Consider the following 19,271-nt stretch of genomic DNA (forward strand, 5'->3'; position numbering starts at 1 on the left):
CGTTAACTATGAGGATTTTTTCTCACACATGTGAAATTCACACGTGTGGCTCACTTACGCACGGTTGTCGTCTTCAACCTTCCACTGACAGAGTTGGGAGCAGAGAGAATGAATGTGACAGGCTTAGGAAGGAGGCGATAGCAACGTCTAGCTACGTGAGAGGAGTCAAAGGGACGAGGGTGAGGCAAAGAAGCAAGTAGGTGTTCTTTTGGCTTCTAGCACTCTCATTAAAGACGGATCAGTCAATTTTGGGTATGGCGAGATCGTCAATGCGGTGATCAAAGGTGTCACATGAGTAGAGGAGAAAGGGAAGAGGAAGAAATGACAGGGATTCTGCGAGGGGAGAGGCAAAGGAAGCGATTTGAAGAAAAAAAATTCAAAAGAAGGCAAAAGAATCGATTTGCTCTAATACCATATGAGTGGCTGAATTGGATCACTTCTTTGCATTGATTAAGAGTGGTATTTCTATATAATTTATAACTGAAAGGATAAATACAATCATTAGAGCTTTATCTCTTGAACAAAAGGGAAGATAATCCCTTATAAAATAGAACCCAGTTGAACAAGACGGGAAACATTTAATATTTAGATTTCAGCTGCCATTGAACTTTTAGGGACTTGATCATTTATTTTTTCACCCGTTAGAGATTATTAGAGATGTATAATTTTTTTATCGTCGTGGTCGCGGGGATCGAAGAAGCCATGGAATTTAATCATGTAACACGATTTGAATCTTGAATCTTTGTTGAGTGAAAATTTATATGTTGTTACTCAAAAAATTCCTTAATTTTATGCTTCCCTCCAAGGTTTCATCAAATAGGAACATAGCATCATATTCTTGGTGTTGGGGGGGGGGAGGGGGAGAGGAGGGACATGTTGTTCTTTCTATGTTACCAGAAAAGCTATTAGTTTTATCTTTTTGCTCCTGAATCTAGTAGATATTTTTCAGAACGTCTTTTTAGCTTCCAAGGTGCCTTAGTAAATTGACTAAAAGATGCAAAATAATTTTCTTGAAGACTATCTTCATAACTTTACTAGCCCCTTCACACTGGTTAAATTTCTACACTAATGAAGCTTCATCTTATTGTTTCCTTTGTTCTGCCATATAGAAAGGCTGCATTCTGTGGTTCTTTAATATTTTTAGTAGTTGCAAGTCATGAAAGTTTACCTTATATAAATCCTGGATTTGTTGTGTGTTTGCAGTTGAATCACCAGGGACGCATCGATTCTGATGCCAAGAAGGACTCATAACTTGTTGGGGAAGGGCACAATTAGATGGAGTCTAATGGCCAGAGACTCGCAAGAATTTATTTTAAGAGATGATAGAGATATGTGCAGCTTAGACTTCGAGGAGTATGTTGAACATGATCCGCCATACAACAAAGAGCTGTTAAGGGGGATTAGGTAGGCTCTTACTTCTTGATTCATTTGAATCTCTTTTATGATTTATACTTCCCATTCTTTTGGGTCCAGTGTTCAATTTTTTTTTTTTTTTTTTTTACGTGTGGTTTGGTGGACAATTCTTTCGTTCAAGGTTTCATCGTAATTTGTTTCACAAATTTCAGTACTAGCATCTCGAACCCTAGCACAAGTCTTACAAGAGGTGTGATCTCCTATCATCACGCTGGATTTCCTAGTATAAGTTATTTGGATTTGTATACAATGAGATAGTGAGATGAGTGATTTAATGGTTTCATTTTATTTTCTCTTTTTTCTGTTTCCTAACAAACACATTGAAACCTTTTAGGTGGCCATGTAGAGGATACTTACGACAATTGTCAGAGACTTGGATACTTGCTTTCTTTTAAAGGTTGTCTTAGTAAGAAAGATTATGATACTTGTAAAAGTCAAGATTTAGGGTAAAGGAAGAGGAAAAAATTGAAAGAAAAAGAACAAAAGAGAGGAAGAACTTTTTGAAGAGCCTGAATGGCTTCATTGGAAACTGTGTCTGAATGGCTCCTTAAATAAGAGTTTTGAGTTACAAAATATAAAAATGCCCTTATACACCTAATAAACCTTAATCTAATTATATCTTCGTAACTACATATCCTATGTACATGAAAATTTAACACCGATATAATTTAACATGCAGAGTAAGATTACATAAAAAAAATTAACCATTGAAGTAGAAAAATGACTAAAATTCCCTTGGAGGGTAAAATTGCCAAAATACCTTTGGATGCCCTCAAGCTGGAGCGTATATATCTAGGAGTTCCAGTTTGTTGCAAAATGATATAAATTCTTGATTGCCAAGGGCCTTGGTACAGACATCTCCCAACTGTTCTCCAAACTAAACAAACAGAGTTACTACCTCCTTTTTTATCACCGTATCTCAAATAAAGCGAAAATCCACTTCTATATGTTTAGTCTTCTCATGGAAAACTGAGTTACTTTCAATTAAAATCGTAGCTTGATTATCACAAAACATGCTCATCAGCTCATCCCCGCTGAAACCCAACTCTCGTGAAACTGACCTAAGGCACATCAATTCACTCACTGTGTGAGCCATCGCCTTGTATTCGATTTCTGCACTAGACCGGGCTACAACATTTTGTTTTTTGCTTCTCCAACAAATTAGACTCTTGAAGCATATATGTGATATACTTATGCTATGTCATCATAATACCTCCTTTACTTTTTGCCACTTCAATGTCCATAAAGTATGTCAACGGTCCCAAGTTTTTAGTTTGAAAATGTGTAGACAAACGAGACTTGGTATCGTCTACATCAACCAAAAACCTCACAATTCTAGAAGACATCTTCATCACAAACAAGGAGTGATCATAATGATTCCTCGAGAACCCCATAAATACCTCAAACTGACTGAATTTTTCAAATCAAGCACGGGGACTATGCTTCAGCCCATAAATCCCCTTCTTAAGTCAACATATTTAAGTATCTCCCCATGAGCAACATATCCTGGAGGTTTCTCCAGATATACCTCTTCTTCCAGATCACCATATAAGAAGGCATTTTAATATCCAGTTGACGTAGGGACCACCCTTGTTTCATTGCAACTAAGATCAAAATATGAACAAACAACAAACGAGCAACATGTGAAAAGTTTTCAAACTCATCAATACCAAAAGTTTGAGTAAACCCTTCACAACCAACCGAGCTTTACCGTATGCATTATACTTGATAGTATAAACCCAATGGCAACCAACAACTTTGGTCCCTGATGGTAGATCATATAGTGGCCAAGTGGCCTGATCTATCAAGGCATCCATTTCAACATCCATAACTTGCTTCCAATGAGGAGACAAAAGAGCCTTTTGCACTGAAGAAGGGATAGTGCAGGTAGAAATGGATAAAGAAAATTTTTATAGGAGTCAGATAAAGAACAAAAAGACAGACACTGATATAACAAATACCTCAAATCTTTACCTTTTCGGACACCTTCTTGAGTGCAATAGGAAGATATAGATCATTACCTCCATGATCTTGAGACGAATTAGAGTCATGGTCCGGTAAGAGAGTCGGTGGTGATACTTCTTTTCAGTGTTTATATACCTATATGGTTTCTCGATAGTGACAGCTTGTGACGGTCCAACAGGCTCGTCAACTAGTACAAGGATAACTGGTGGTGGTTAAGGTGACACAACAAGATCATAAGGTAAAGACACAAAGGAAAAGAACAATACATCCTCAAAGAAAGTAACATCAACAAATACAAATGTTTTGCTATTGGACAGGCAAAAATGTTTGTACCCCTTATGTGTATAAGAGTACCCCCCAAAATGCACACTTAACTACTCTGGGAGATAACTCTTCCCCGGAAGACCCAAATACATGAGCAAAGTAGACACATCTAAACACTTAGGGAGAAATGGAAAATAATGGCACGGACGGCAAAAGAACATGCATAGGAATTTTACCCTCAAAGACCTCAGATTTTTCCTTAAGAAGGTCCAAGTACACTTACTAAAATCATCGATAAAGGAAATAAAATACCTATGATTAAACTAACTATTCACAAGACAAGGACCCCAGATGTCTAAGTGTACAATCTCAAATAGATGGTTGGTTTTATGAGACGAGACAGAAGACAAACTTCTGTAATGCTTGCCCAGTTGACACGACTCACACTAAAAAGAAGAACTTCAAGGAAGGTTTGGAAAGACCTGAGTCAGTTTTGTTGCAGATGAGAATATGTGGTATGTAACGTATGGATACTATTATGTTGATGGTTCTCCAAGTAGTATAACCCATCTCTCTCACGAGTGCAACCAATTGTCTTCCTCATCACGAGATCCTGAAAAACACAATGAGTAGGATAAAATGTAAGAGAACAACATATGGACTTGGCTAACTGACTAACCAACAACAAATTTAGAGGAAACTTGGATGGAAGCACGAGCTACCGATTTTGAGGTCGAGGCAATACTAGTAGAGCTAGGAACTTGGATGGAAGCATGAGCTACATATGTTGAGGTTGAGGCAACAGAGGTCTGGGCCATGCGTTGAGCAATCTGCAATATCAATTGATGCATCTCATCGGAGCACCTGGTGTAATCAACATAGAAGAATCACTCCCAATTCCACTTGCAAGAGTTGTAGAATTAGCCTATGCAGGCTTACCAAACTTAATCTAGCATTTGTTAGAATAATGATTATTTCTACCACTACAAACACACTTCCTTTCTAACTTACCATCACCATCTCCTCTACCTCTACTTGGACACTCTCTACCTTGGCTTCTACCTCTGCATGGGCCCTCTTTACCTTGGCCTCTACCTCTAGAGGATTTTGTAGGGACTGATGTAGTGTTGGAAGTATTAAGAGCAATGGTTTCCGGTATCTTACCTCATTGACCAGTTCCAGATTCAATAGTCTTCTCAACCCTCATAATCCGATTAAAAGTGGTAGAGAGAGTAGGAATTTCATGTGAAGCTAATACCTGGGTTTTAATAGCATTAAATTCAACACCTAAATCATCCAATTTTTTTGTAATAAACAACTAATTTTGTTGTTTTCTCAAGTCATTCTCTCCCTAGTAAACAAATGATATATATTGCTCTCTAGCCATATGCCAATAAATACATTATAATATTCTATAATAGTTCGATTTTCTCTTTTCAACCCAAAAAAGTCTGTATACAACCCATAAACTTGAGAGAGATTATTTTCCTGTGCATATAAAGATTCTAGAGACAACCACTTAGCATTTGCTGTCTCACAATTTATCACCTAATTTGTAAGAGTAAAATCAATACTATTGATAATCCAAGTCATAACCTGACTGTCCTCTACCTCTCAATCATCATCTGAAGGCACTGGGGCATCATCTCAGATAAGCTTCAACTTCTTTCTATCCTTAAGATACATATTTGACAAACTTAGCGTAATTAAGATAGTTAGGCCTTGTCAACTTCTCCGAAGTAATCACGGAGGTATCATTTCCATCGAACCCAAAATTTTCTCTTGCTGGGGTATAAACTTTTCTAGTTTCAACCATAATACTGATATGTGATCACACAATAACCAATGTAAGCTTCCAGACAATTTTCATATTTATCACAAAGGTGGGCCCCACTCACAAAATTAGGGTTAGGGCACAAAAATAGGATATGCGCACTTCAAAACAATTCAATAACTAACAATTCAAAACTATTTCAACCAATATCATGTAAAAGAAGTAGCAATTAAGGCCGATGTCATCATTTGGATGATGAAGCAAGCATCCAACATTGGGTTAGGTGACACATATCTCAAAAGACCCCATTAGGAACCCAATTAGGGCAATCAAAGTGTAAAAGATCTTTCAATAATTCATAAAGACCAGTAACCCTAAGGTTATGGCAGAGAAAGTAAGGAAAAACTTAACTTTGATAAACCAACATAAAAAACTTGTAGTTTTTCTCTTTCCATGCATGTCGTCCTCTTAAAAAATTACAAGAATCTGTAACAAAATGCTCCCAACAATGATCTACTACTCCGATACCATGTAAAAATCAAGATTTGGTGAAAGAAGATGAGAAAATTGAGAGAAAAATTATAAAAGATAGGAAGAACTTTCTAAAGAGCGCTTTATTGGAAACTGTGCATGAATTTCCAGACACCATAAATAAGAGTTTTAAGTTACAAAATCCAAAAATGCCCCCCTATACACTTAGTAAACCTTAATCTTCTTATATCTCCCTAACTACACATTTTATGTACATAAAAATTTAGCCATTGATATAATTTAACATGCATAATAAGATCACATAAAGAAAATTAACCACTGAGGTGGTAAAATAACTAAAATTTCCCTAGATGTATTTATTAACAGTACTTAAGGAATCAGGTATCCTAAGTCTCTGACTACACAAACAAAAAAGAATAGTGCATTGCCCTGTGGCAGAGTGATGACGGGAGGTTGTATTTCCAAATTATCCCTCTATTTTTTTAGGCAATTGAGCGACTACATTTTAAAGGCAATATGTTTTATTGGTTTCTTCCAATGGACACTGGTTAGGTTGCATATGGGTATTGATTAAATGGGACCCTGTTTTCTCGTTGGTGCAAAACCTAATAAGTCCTGTGAAATTGAATTGAAGGAAAATGGTAAGAACCAAAAGGCTTCGGATTTGCTGTGATTGAGATCGTTTTAGAGATCTGGAGTTCGTTCCATTCCTGCCCATGGGAATGGGAAAAAATATATTTGACCATGTTTTCACATTTAACAGGGGATAAGTTGTCTGCAAAATCTGCTCCGTTGCCATCTCTAATGATTTCATTTAACCCAAAGTATACACTAGAAAGAGAAGTGTACACTGGAAAGAGAAAGAGAAGAGGAAAAAAATGCGCTACACATTACATTTACATGGAGCCAACACAGGTACAGATTCATGGAGCCTCTGCTCTATGAGCTAATTTATCCGTCTAAGAAAAGAAAAAAAGAGAACCTCCAAACGAATTATATATGTAGGCAACGCTGCCACCCTTTCAACCTTCGAATATCAGAGTCACTTCTTTGTAAAATTTAACAACAACAGGCAGGCTGAAATCTGAAACCTGCTTTAATCCTCCGTGGAGCTAGTTTTGTAGTGGAAAAACTGATGCTCCCAGGGGCCAACGCAATCATCATAGTGGGAGGCAAAGGAAGATCATTTGCTTTACAGGCAGATCTTTCATAAACTTATTCTATATATAGAAACCTCTCTTATATTTGCTTCAACTGCTGTGTTGTTCTCAGTGGTCATAGGAAACTGCAGAAGGGTTGCCAGAATTTTGGTCGCATTGACCACCATCCCTCCATCCATTTCCACCATCCGAACTGCTACACGCCTGATTGGGAAGGACTCCGTTCCCTAGATCCCCGTCCAGACTCATTTGCTGAACTTCTTGAGGGGACAATATCTTGATGCACCGAACACAGTTCACAAATTCCCTGCACAGTTTATAACATTAGTTCATTTGATTCAGATAAGAACATATTTGAGGCAGAACTCAAAATTTCTGAGAAACATAGAGATTGCTCTATAAATGCACCTATGTTTTTTTTTTTTTTTGTTTTGTGAAATGATTAAATGCACCTATGTTTACTAGTCTGTATGTACTGAACCTGGTCTACATGCTTGGATTCTTGGAACATACTCAACTATCAAACCAAAGAAGCAGAAAAACAGATATGTTTCTCTTTTCAACTTACTCCCATGGGTCATCACCAACGAGTAGGACATCATTCTCATGGTCTACATAGACCAGTTTCCACCCCACTCTATGTCGATCCTCCAGTTGTCCTTCTATCCCAAATTTCCGTGCAAGATCTTGTTTGAGTTCATCATAGTCTGAATAACGAGCAATATCAACAAGTCTGCCAACAGCTCCACGTTTGTACACCTAATCCAATACCATACTTCAGCTGATCACACTTGTAATTAAATAAATATAGCTGAACTGGATTTGATATACTTTGACAAAGTTATGGATGCGACATGCCTGCAAGTCACATCAGCAACCAGGCAAAAAAACAAAAGAAAAACCAAAAAATATGAATGAGTAACATTTTCTTTTTCTTGTAAAAAAATATCATACTACCTTAGTGAATGTCCGCAATCTTTGAAGCTGAGGTGGTGGTGGAGCCCAGGAACCTCCATTCAGAAAGCTGCCATCATTGATGGCTGGATCAATTGAAACCCCTCCAGCACTAAAAGCCATATCAGGCACTCCAAATGATTGAGAAACAATAGAAGATGATAATTCCTGTTGTTCTTTAGAGCTACCATAGTCGGTGAGCATGTTCCCTTGAGATAGCTGGTTCTGGAAATCCTTCCCAGATCCTATGCTTTTTCCCAGCAAAGGATCAGGAGTTAAAGGTGGCAGTCCCAACTGCCCATCAATATTAACTCCAAACAACACATTATTTCTTGGATCCACATGTACTTCTCCATCCTGAGCTGTGTCTCTGAACAACATAGCAGAAGGATTGAAAGATGATAATGGAAGATTTTGCTGCATTGAACCATCAGTTTGAGAGAGACAGACTGACGTTCCTGAAGATGATGTATCCAAGTAATCCATCTGAGGAGCACTATTCAGGTATGTTTGTGGAACTCCTGCTCCCCCTTGTCCCTGATTCTTAGGAGGTTGTAGTATTGATGGCTTGATATGGTTATCAGATCTCTGTATATCCTTCGGTAAATTGGAACCATTAGTAGCCACAGCTTCCAAAGTCCCAGCACTCAGAACAGTTGATGTAGATTGAGTCATTTCTTCTGCCATGATGGTTCCACGGTTACCCTTGTTTATGACTGGCTGAGGAAGAGCAGAACAATTGGTTGAAGGTGATGTGGAACATGATGGAACATCATCAGTGACTCCTGACTGGGTTCCTCCAGATGGCACTAAACCAGTTGAATGAGTTGACAGCAGTCTAGCAGTCTGTGACTGAGGAAGCACCAGCCCAGGCAAGTCGGGCAGCCCGCCCCCCTGCTGTTGAAGCTTCTGCTGTGGTTGAAAAGGCTGAGAAAACCGGACACTGGTTGGATTATTTTTGGTCACTTGCTGAGTAATCAATTGCTGCTGAGAAAGAGTATTAGCATTTGGTAACTGTTGGGACACTTCCAACAGCTGTCTTTGCTGCTCTTGTAGTTGTGTTAGTTGAGGTGGACTCAGTGTATGCTGTGACATGAGAGACTGCTGCTGCTGCTGCTGCTGCTGTTGTAGTTTCTGAAGAAGCTGCAACTGTATCTGATGATCAGGGAGTTGTAGTTGTTGATTTCCTTGACTGGGAAGCTGCACAGGCATCTGATGTTGCTGCTGGTTTAGACCCATGGTCTGCTGTTGCTGTTGGTTCTGCTGTAGTTGCTGGGTTTGATGAAGGTTAACTTGAGGCTGCTGGTTTTGAACCAGAGGTGTTGGCTGTGGAACAGAGGGATTATGAATCAACATCTGAGGCTGTAAGAGTTGTGCTTGGCTGTGGTTATCGGAAAGCATTTGATTGACCAAATTCTGCCTCTGCTGCAGATTTATATCATCCTGCTGCTGTTGCTGATGCCTATTAAAGGACCCTAACTGGTTCAAAGTGACAGGCAACTTTGGGAGCTGATCAAGTTGCTGGGCTTGCTGAGGTGGCCGGGAAGCACTGTAAGGCAAATTATTCTGCTGCAGCATCTTTGCCTGCAAACCCAACTGACGGGACAGATCAGATGAAGCAAGGTTTTGTAGAACAGGCCCAGAGAGCGAACGAAGATAGTCCGGTTGCATGCTTGAGTTAGTAAGTGAAGGATTCTGTTGCATGTTCATCCATTGGACCAAACTCAAACCAGGAATTATAGAACTTTGAGATTGAGGATCCTCGCCCAGCCAAGGCATTGTCCTCTTGAAAAAGTTCTCTATTTCTGTTGAGTCATCATCTGCAAGTGGCCCAAAATTTATTAATAGTCAGGTTAGGCCAACCATTTCTCTCTCCCTCTCCCTCCCTAAAAAGCAGGAAAACAGAACAAAGAAAAATTTCAAATTTTGGCATCTGCAACAGCTTGCTGCAACTTTCTTGCTATTATCCAAGCATGACTTACCAGGCATGCCAGGTAGTCTCGGTCGCTTTGATCTGAAAATTGGTGGAGGGCAAATGAAAAAAGGAGCTGCCACAGGTTCAATCTCCCAAATAGAGACCCTGTTCCGCCTTTCGCCAGCAGTAGATTCATCCCAACCAACCTGTAAGGGGCAAAGCATAAGGCATCAAGTTCAGTACTGAAAGTAAATATCAAACAATTGCCACAGCATGTGAGTAGTTCAACCTGCAGATTTCGCCATGGTGAGTTTTTCCACCTCACAGGATCCAGATCACTGATGCCGGTGATTGTACCCATATACCTGTTAAACAGAATAGGATACTCTTTTGAGTGTCCACCCTAAATTGAAAGTCAAATATTTCTCAAGCTAAACATCAATGAAACAGATAACGAGTCAAAGATGCAACTCTCATACTCATGAATATGCAAACTTAGAAAGCACCAAATGCAAATATTTGGTCAACTAAGTGAAACTAGCATCAGACTCTCAAATAAAACATTATTAAGACACCACAAATGTTGGCAAATTAACAGCATGATTGGCTTGAAAAACTAACCTTCTTGTTCCTGACTCCTCAGTCTCAAACATCATTCTGAATCGCATCCCCAGGGATATTTGGTTGCAGTAGATTGCTTTGTTATACTTGGCTAAAGGAATGACAAACTCCGACGGACTAGCCCTGAACAGTAAACATCAGTCCCTCAATAGCAAGGCCAGTAGCATAGAAACACAACTTTCTGGGAAATACAGCAGCTACATCACACTGTAAACAAATAGACAAGTGACTGAATCCACTGACCTTGGATTATAAAATATGGTAAAGGGACTATGGTTTGCAGCTGCATGGGCTGCTGCAGCTAGAATTCCGATATGCATACTGTCACTAGATAAAACGGATGAAGAAATATTTGTTTGTTGCCTGTTAGATCGCCTAATGCCTAGAAGATGCTGTTGCTTTTCATCCCTGCTCAAAGATGAAAGAAAGATAGAAAAGGAAATGTAAACAACCAAACTAATTGACTGAAATAGGATTGCAAAGAGGACGAGTCTGTGCCAGACTATCAGCCATTGAATAAGCACTCCACACAAATGCAAAATCAACAACTTTATAAGAAAGAATATTACTTTAAAATTTGAAGAGAATGATTCCAGTTATATTTGTAGTGTCACTAATTAGTAACTAGTCCTTCATAAAGAAAAGGAAAATAGCCTTTTATTTCCTCATTTTCATTTTTATTTAACTTTTTAAAATCTTTTTTTTTTTTTTTGAAATGAGAGAAAAGAGTCCACAGCAACCAAAAACAATTCAGTGAAGGTTCAATTACATAATGCCTGTTAAATTTTTCTTTGTCAATGTAGGTCTTAAGTACCTAATAAATAAGACTGAGTCACCAGCAAAAAGCCTCTTCCCACTAACAAATAGACTCCAACCAGTAGTAAGCAAATGTCGTTTTGGCTGACCTGCAGAGATGGGAGAAAAGGACACATCAATGCATCAGATGAAGAATGAATCATGTCCACACAATTAAAAAAACAAGGTCAAATTTTCTGAGATGATAAATTCTGAATTCAACTAAACACTTGACCCCATTTATCAAACCAATTGGAGATAGGGTGTAATATAAGAAGAAAAGTCGTTATTGTCTTTCTTAAATCACTGTTTTAAGTAATACCAATACCATTCATATTCTACAGAAGTAAAATTTTGAGGGGGGGTTTTTTTTTTTCCACAGGCTCTTGAAACTAAGCAAAGGCACTCAAAAAATCAAACTGAACTGAACAATATATGCACTTCAGGGTTTTTTGCAAATCCAGATCATAAACAACACCTCGGAAGATATGACGGAATGTCCATGCGTTATCATGCAAGTCTTTGGCTACCAATTCTTGTGCAGGAGGTTGCATAGAGAAATCCTACAATGTAGAACAAAAGTGAATGACTGTTTTTTTTTTTCCATAGTAGTATTTAAGATTCAACATAAAAATTCAATTACAAGAGAAGGGAAGATCTTCTCTGCTGCACGCCGTGGTACGGAGAAACCTCCATGTGTACTTGTATCACTAGCTGTTAAAGTTTTGCAGAAGAACTCTGTCTGCGGTCTATTTGGCTTTAATGCAAGATCTGATGCCAGCAACGCATCCTTGTCATACTATAAAAGGAAAATATGTAGATATTATTCTCTCACAAAAAAAAAAAAATGCAGATGTTATACTGTCAGGAATTTAGAGATAGATAGCCCAACAAAGTAACAGAAATGTTATTTTTACTCCCACAACATCATAAAGATGAAGCTTTTGTAGTAAGAAGAAGATGACAGTTGTTCAGACTAGATAAAATCTAAGAATTACAATGAATTTACAGCTGCACTTACAGTATTGACTGGTTGAAGTGTCATCTGAGCATACACTTCATCCGTTTCTGCATCTGCCTAGAAAATAGAATAAGATAAAAATAAAAGATGAAATTAGTTAAACCAGGTTACAGAAAACCGTCCAGCCTAAGGCAAAGTAAATAGTATAGAAGCATACATGCAAAGTCACATTATGAAGGAGGCAGATTAACTTTGGAGGCAAATTGGGGTAGTTTGGGATGTGCGCATCAGCATCCTTCTGCATTGAGGCAGCAACCTGCGAATAGGAGATTGCTGAAGGCTACTGAACAACAAATAAAGCAGATACTCCATTCTCTTCAACAAACGGCTGAGTTTGCTTTATAATGATAATTTGTTCATGCCAACATTTCTTCTCAAGGAGAAGCAAAGTAAAAACGAGACAGGACCACAGAAACAGCTACAAAGTCATAAGTCTGAGGGCTTCATCCACCTGAGCAGAAGCTCAAACCAGAATTATAAAAGCTATATCCTACAGTCCCCATCTATGACAACACCACCAAGTTTTGCCGTACGCCAAAGATCATTACCAGTTTGGAAGGGGCCAATATTTTCGAACTTTTACCATCATCGGACACGATGTTGGTGACCCAGTTACCATTTTTCTCAGCTTCCACTGAAGGCAATAAGACTCAGTTTCTGGCAGAATTGCAGTCGTAAAGCTGCGAACTCTTCCACTTTTGGAAAAGTCCACGACTCCATATAAAAACCAGTGTGTATTAATAGCATTCATTAATGAGATCACGGGCCATGATCTGCTTTCCTTGGTTACCTGTTCGCTGTGGCCTTGAGGGAAGTAAACAACGTAGCTTCCCACCGGCGGCAGGCTCACTAGGGGTCCTGCGCAGGCGTGCCATAACTCCGGGTTTATACTCTTCTTCTCTCCTGCCACATGAGTCGACGTGTCATTCTCCGGAAACGGAACAGATAAATGAATTTAGCAGCAAAAAACAACAAATGGAAAGCCGGGAACAGGGCAAAAGTAAGTACAACTCCGGCAGTGGAATGACAACAAGACAAATAATGCCTAATTAACGCAAAGCGTTAATGGCAGCATTTCTCGAGATAGGAAAGGAGAAACCATTAGAAATTTCTATTTCGAGGAAAATAGGCAAAGGAACCAGTACGAAAGATTTTCTTCCTTCTCACCGTCGCACGGATTGGGCGGCGCACCGTTCGGAAGAACCTTCATCGTGAGGACGGCGAACACCTATACGCCGCGAAGTCGCGAAGTAGACAGAAAACGGGTGAGAGAGGGTCACATAACTGTCTCCGGTGAGGTGGCCAGTTTCCGTCGTACCCTCTAAAAGTCGTCTAGCGTCACAGTGGATCTAAACCCTTCGTGATTTGAAGCTTCTACGTTCACAGGGTCGCTAAAGAACACCAGACCGATGTCTCAGGTCCGAAAACGAGGGAAAACAAAGTCGGGTTGAGCTCCAGTCGCTTCTCCGAGCTCAACTCCAGTTGAATCAATCATCCATCTCCAGATTCCGTTCGCGACGGGAACACAAGATTCTTATCGCATGCCCCGCAACTTCAAGAACCGATCCGCAACTAAAGGAAAAACAATCAAAGCTGCACTGACAGCAGTCAAGTGATTCAGCTCCCGCTATACCAAAACCAAAGCAACAGTCAAAAACACAAATCCCACACTCGCCGGCGAAATCCAAATCCAAACCCTTAAAATCAACAACACCTCCCAGATTTCGCAAGCAACGACCAAGCGAAAGCGGAAAAGGTGAGACGCCTCCGCGCTCCGGCGGCCACACCGGCGAGCTCGCGCCGGCGATGAAAGGGGCACTCCGTGGGAGAAGGAAACTCCCACGCAAGGAGCCTCAGCCGATATTTCGGAGATCGAGGCAGCGAAAAACTCGCCGGGCCGACACGAGAGAGACCGGAGAAGCTAAAAAAAGCAGCAGCTGCTCTCTTCTTCTCAGACCAAAACCTCGCTTTGTTCCTGACTCGCCCTACAACCAGACATCTTTCTCCGCCTCTTTTTCCTCTTTCCCCATTTTAACCCCACCCGAGTTACTTTTTAAACCATGGTCAATCCATATCACCCTCTTCCCCTGAGCCCTCCTCCCCTCCCTGCTGACTGCTTTTCTGGTTTCTCACTTTCCTGCTTATGCCATGCGAATACGGTACAGTCTCCACTCTCCACCACCATCTTCCTGCCTTTTCCTTTTGTTAGTTCCTGCTTTCTAAAAACGATATTTCTTATCCATCAGCTCTTACCCTGATCTTCCTTCTTTAACGCATAATAATCTCACTTCAATTAAAGCAGCAGGAAATTGGAATCGACCCAGGTCTCTGTCAACTGGTCTTTGACCTCAGTGGTGAAAAATCAAAACTCACGATGATCAACCGCTGCTTCGGTACAAGCAACCTCCAAATTAACTGCTTTACCGGCACGGTTCGGCGTGTCGAGACGTAATAAAAAGGAAGATAAATGTACAGAGTAGGCGTGTCGAGATAAATTCTTCGTCGTTTTGCACCAGGGAAGCGGAAATTTCAAGTAGTTGCCTGAGATAAATACAGAGATAAATCTTGTTCTCTTATTTCTCAGAACGAATTATTTGTTTTCAGTTTGATTATAGTAAAATATTATCAGTATGGTTTTTTTTTTTTTATACAGTAAAGATTTCTTAAAAACAAAGATTAAAGCATACGAAGTCAGAGTCCAGAGTCCAGAGTTGGCGAAGAGAAGAAAACCAGACAAGTCCAATAGAAGAAACAACAAACTACCCACAACAAATGTATGCGCAGTCACAGCGGTTGGATGGCGAAATCAGCTGTGCATAAAAAAGAAAACGATTTGGGAACGGAATTGAATACGTAGCCATAACGTCGTCGTTGTCTGATTTCAAATGAACAGCTCACGAGCGACGACGTATATCGTCCGCCATTAATGAGTTCCATCTCATACCGAAGAAGAAAAGAAATAAGAAACAAATGAAGCACTTCAAAGGGCTTTCTTGGATCGAGGCTACTTCAGTAACAAAGCACCCTTTTCTCATTTCTGGAGCAGATGTAACAATAGGTGAAGGGTTTGAAAAAAAAATCGACAACAGCTTCAGACAAAGTCGAATAAGGATCAGAGTACCTTCCTATAACTGCAATTTTCTCAGTTTTGACAAAATCACGGCCGAATCGATATGATTAACGAGAAAAAAACCATTTTTAGTTACTTGATCGTGTTCCAAACTCTTTACAATTTGAACATTGATTGCACTACCACAAACAAATATAAAACAAACAGAGAGCAAACAGCTAGAGCAGCAAATGCAAAACCAACCGGAGAATCTGAAACCGAAGACTTGGAATTTTCTTATTCATTTTTCCGATGGGTCCTACTCAAATCCAGCGAATCGAACCAATAATCACTTCAATACGAACTGTCCAAAATGTTTCCTGTGGTGGACAATATTTAAGTCTGTGGAGCATCTCCTTAATTTGATAAGCTGGAATTTTTTTCTTTTCTGTTTTTCTTCATGAGATCATGGCCCATGGATGGTGGTGCTGCTGATGATGGTAGTCTCATGTGGAGAATGATTGGGCGTGAAATTCCTCTTTTTAAGCCAACTTGACTTTCTTTTAATGAGGCTTAAGCATGTGCGATTAAGCCTAATCCTAGCTGTTTCACTAATCATCTTTCTTTCTTTTTTTTGGTGGAGTAGGGGTATTATGGTCCTAAAATATTAGCTTATTCTAATTTTTTCTTGCAAATAAGACAACTAAATGATTAGTAAACCTGAGAATTTCTTAAATTACGAAAATTAATAACTACACATTAATAGATAAGCCTAAAATATATTAACGAAAAATATCATTTCTATTAAATGGGAGAAAATCCAGTTAGGGGTATTTTGGTCCAGCACAGTTGCCACGCAGGCACATGGGACAGCGACAACAATATAACATCGACTATTCTGGCACGGGACCTGGCTATCGTCACGTGCGACAATTAGCGACTCCACTAACTACTAATTAATAGATTAATTTAACTAATCATTATTTGATTAAAGCGTAAAGGAAGAAAAAGGCCGATCAACGGCTCTGCCTTCTCGTAGAAAAGAATAATTATTACAAATTAAATAATAATAATTAACAGGTTTCTGACGCGGCATTCGTTGTCGGCGTCTAGCGGGGTCCACCCTGTTCCGTGTGACACTGACAGGACTCATTTTGTTGCATCCTGTTTCCAGGAAATCTGAAATGTGGGGTCCAGTTGCTTTGACCACCGAATCGCCTGGTCGGTCCGAATTCGTAGTGATCGCTGACCTCCACCCACGGATCCGCTCGATCCGATCAGGGACCCGGTTCGGACAGGTCTTTTGCCTCGGAGAACCGACCCGACCTTTTTGGCATCCGGGTCGACCAAACAGAGAAGAAATTCGATTTTTTTTTATGAAAAGAATTCCTTAATCCCAAGTACAGACGCGACCTGCAGCGAAGCGAGATCGAAGTCGAGGGTTCAGAAAAGAACAGATAAAGCAGAGAAAGGCGAAGAGCTTTTGTTACAGGATAATAATGGTGGATAGAAAAAGAGGAAGCAAGTAGCGGCAAATATTCCGGCAAATGAGACGGGGAGGGGGAAGCGTTCAAGACAGCCTAGGTTGGAGAGCTGGGCGTGCGAGAAAAAGGCACCCGATGGCAGGCGACACGACTCACGACTGGGTTCAAAAGCGAATTCTCGAGAACCGATAAGACCAGGGACAGAGAGAAAGGATTTCGATTCGGATTTGGACGTCTCCATTATCTCTCTCCTTTTCGTAAGCGCTCCATCTCAACTTTCACGGCTTCGGCCTTTTCCAGTCCATCGTCAGCTTCTGTTACGTGCTTTTCGGGATTAGTTTTCCCAACAAGCAATATCTCTCCCAGTCTTCGACTTCCGGGAAATTACAGGGACCCTGTTATTTCTCACAGCGCCGCGCATTTTCGTCTGAGAACGAAAAAATCAGAAAACGAGTATGCAGATGTGTTTGTTTATTAATTGACAGTTGAGTTAAAGAATAGAGGAGTCCTTTCTGTCACGAACATGATTTGTGTTCAGTGAGCTAATTTAAAATTCGTCTTCCTCTTCCTATTTTAATGGATGATGAAATTAGTGATCACGGGCATTTGACAAATTGGGTCGCCCATGTGATGGAGAAAACCGAAGTCACTACCTTACCAGCCTCTATTGCATTCATTTACTGTTTTCTGTTCAATACTTTTATTAAATTTTGTAATCCCTTCATCGTTTTTTCCCCTTTTGGGTTTTTCAGATACTTGCAGGATTAGGGTTTCACGGTGGTTGAATTCAGAATTGAGAACAGGAAAGAAGAAAACGCTCTCCACGATTTGCATCGGCAGAATTACAGGTCTTGCTGCCCAAGCTTCTGTGGGTCGGCGTCAACTTGGATTTTTAAATTAGAAAGAGATGTTTATTGGATTATTGAATTCAGGAGAGTCATTACTCCTCGAGCCACAATATTTCCATTAGAAAATAAAAGGGAGAAAACAAAACCTGAAAGTCTGCGCCTCTGCCTTTCGTCCATTGAAATGTCTCTCTCCGTTGTATTCAACGACGACCCAGAACGTGTCCTGTTTTCTTCCTTTTTTTTTTGTGGGAGTCTCTGGCGTTTTTGACAGTGGCGAAGTGGAAACATTGTTCGCATCCCCCTTTCACAGCGGTTTAGATAGTGGCTTGTTGCGGAGGAGGATGCAGGCCTTGGCCGGATTAGAATTGACACAGCAAGCTTCTGCGTCGTTATCATCACAAGAAACAGAGACAGTGATCGGAAAATAACACAAACAGGTAGAAGACAACCGTTAATGCAGCATTTAAGCTCAATTGAGATTGGATTAACGACGGAAACCCTTTTTAATTACAAACGCAAATCCCCCCTAAAAATTGCAGTTTGGTCGGCGGACAGTCCACAGCCAGGAACTCCTTGCAGGAGACAACAAACAGCACTGTTCTTTGCTTCCTCCTGTCAAGCTCTTTCCATTTAAATGAATCGTAATTTAGTAATAAACGACATAATCAAGGCCGATCAAGAGAATAAGAAACCGATTCTAGTAAGCTAACGATCGAATGAGATCCGCCAAAGTGTATGGACCACAGATTGCGGGGAGGAGTGGAAGGTGTCGGCATTTGTCGTAACGCGTTTGATGTAAATGATTCATGCATGCAACTGCGAACCCTAGTGTCTACGTTGGGTGGGGCCGGGAAACACATGGCCAAGGAGACATGAAAATGGACTCCTTAGTGACGTGACTTGTGAAAAGCCCATGGCCCGTGGCCCATGGCCCGGGGGTTGCGGAAGTCGGGTTGGGGACCGCTTACGTTTTTTCTCTTATCCGGATCAGGATAGGATCCGGATCGGTGTGGTCCGCGCAAGCCTTAATTTGACAATTAAATGTTAATGATGTTCTCACACGGATTAATTAAAAGGTTGACCAAGGTTTGACCAAAAGGAGGGGGACCATCCAGGGATCCGAGCAAGTAAATGCAAGAAGGACAAATGAATTAAATCGAGATGAGGCAGGGGTGGGGCCAGCGCATTCACGAAAAGACTGGAGAACCGTCGCACGTAGTGGGCCACGGGGGGGAGTGAGTGGGACTCGGGCAGAGCGGTAATGATCAGTCTATGGAGTCTTCTTAGGTGCTCCACGTGGTTCCATTAAAAAGGCACACGTGTCCTTGCGGTGGCCGACATCTTGATGCTAAAGCTCGGCTTCTTTCGTGATCACGAAACGCGGAAAAAGGTTAAAAGGAGGAAACCGGGCCCCACATCGGAAAGTGAAAACTCCAATTGCCATTTCGGCGTGCCCTGAAAAAGGTCGAAATAGAATCTTGTGATTTTTTCCACGCTTGATATTACTAAAATACCC

General features: G+C 40.4%; 1 protein-coding gene across 1 annotated transcript; it reads right to left on the reverse strand.

The window, feature by feature from the left end:
• Positions 1-6,679: 6,679 nt before the first annotated feature.
• Positions 6,680-14,603, reverse strand: LOC137937731 (auxin response factor 19-like). The gene is made up of 14 exons (XM_068782860.1): positions 13,542-14,603; positions 13,165-13,277; positions 12,532-12,630; positions 12,375-12,431; positions 11,997-12,152; positions 11,832-11,916; positions 11,373-11,463; positions 10,802-10,966; positions 10,559-10,681; positions 10,227-10,302; positions 10,005-10,143; positions 8,026-9,842; positions 7,637-7,827; positions 6,680-7,375 (listed from the first exon to the last, which is right to left on the reverse strand). The coding sequence occupies exons 1-14, from the start codon at positions 13,582-13,584 to the stop codon at positions 7,177-7,179; spliced, it is 3,354 nt and encodes a 1,117-aa protein (XP_068638961.1). The 5' UTR covers positions 13,585-14,603; the 3' UTR covers positions 6,680-7,176.
• Positions 14,604-19,271: the final 4,668 nt, after the last annotated feature.

Source organism: Aristolochia californica, unplaced genomic scaffold, assembly GCF_029961685.1.
Source record: "Aristolochia californica isolate CCGP_79_NKW_82.1479 unplaced genomic scaffold, dmAriCali1.0.hap1 SCAF_7, whole genome shotgun sequence".
Classification (NCBI taxonomy): domain Eukaryota; kingdom Viridiplantae; phylum Streptophyta; class Magnoliopsida; order Piperales; family Aristolochiaceae; genus Aristolochia; species Aristolochia californica.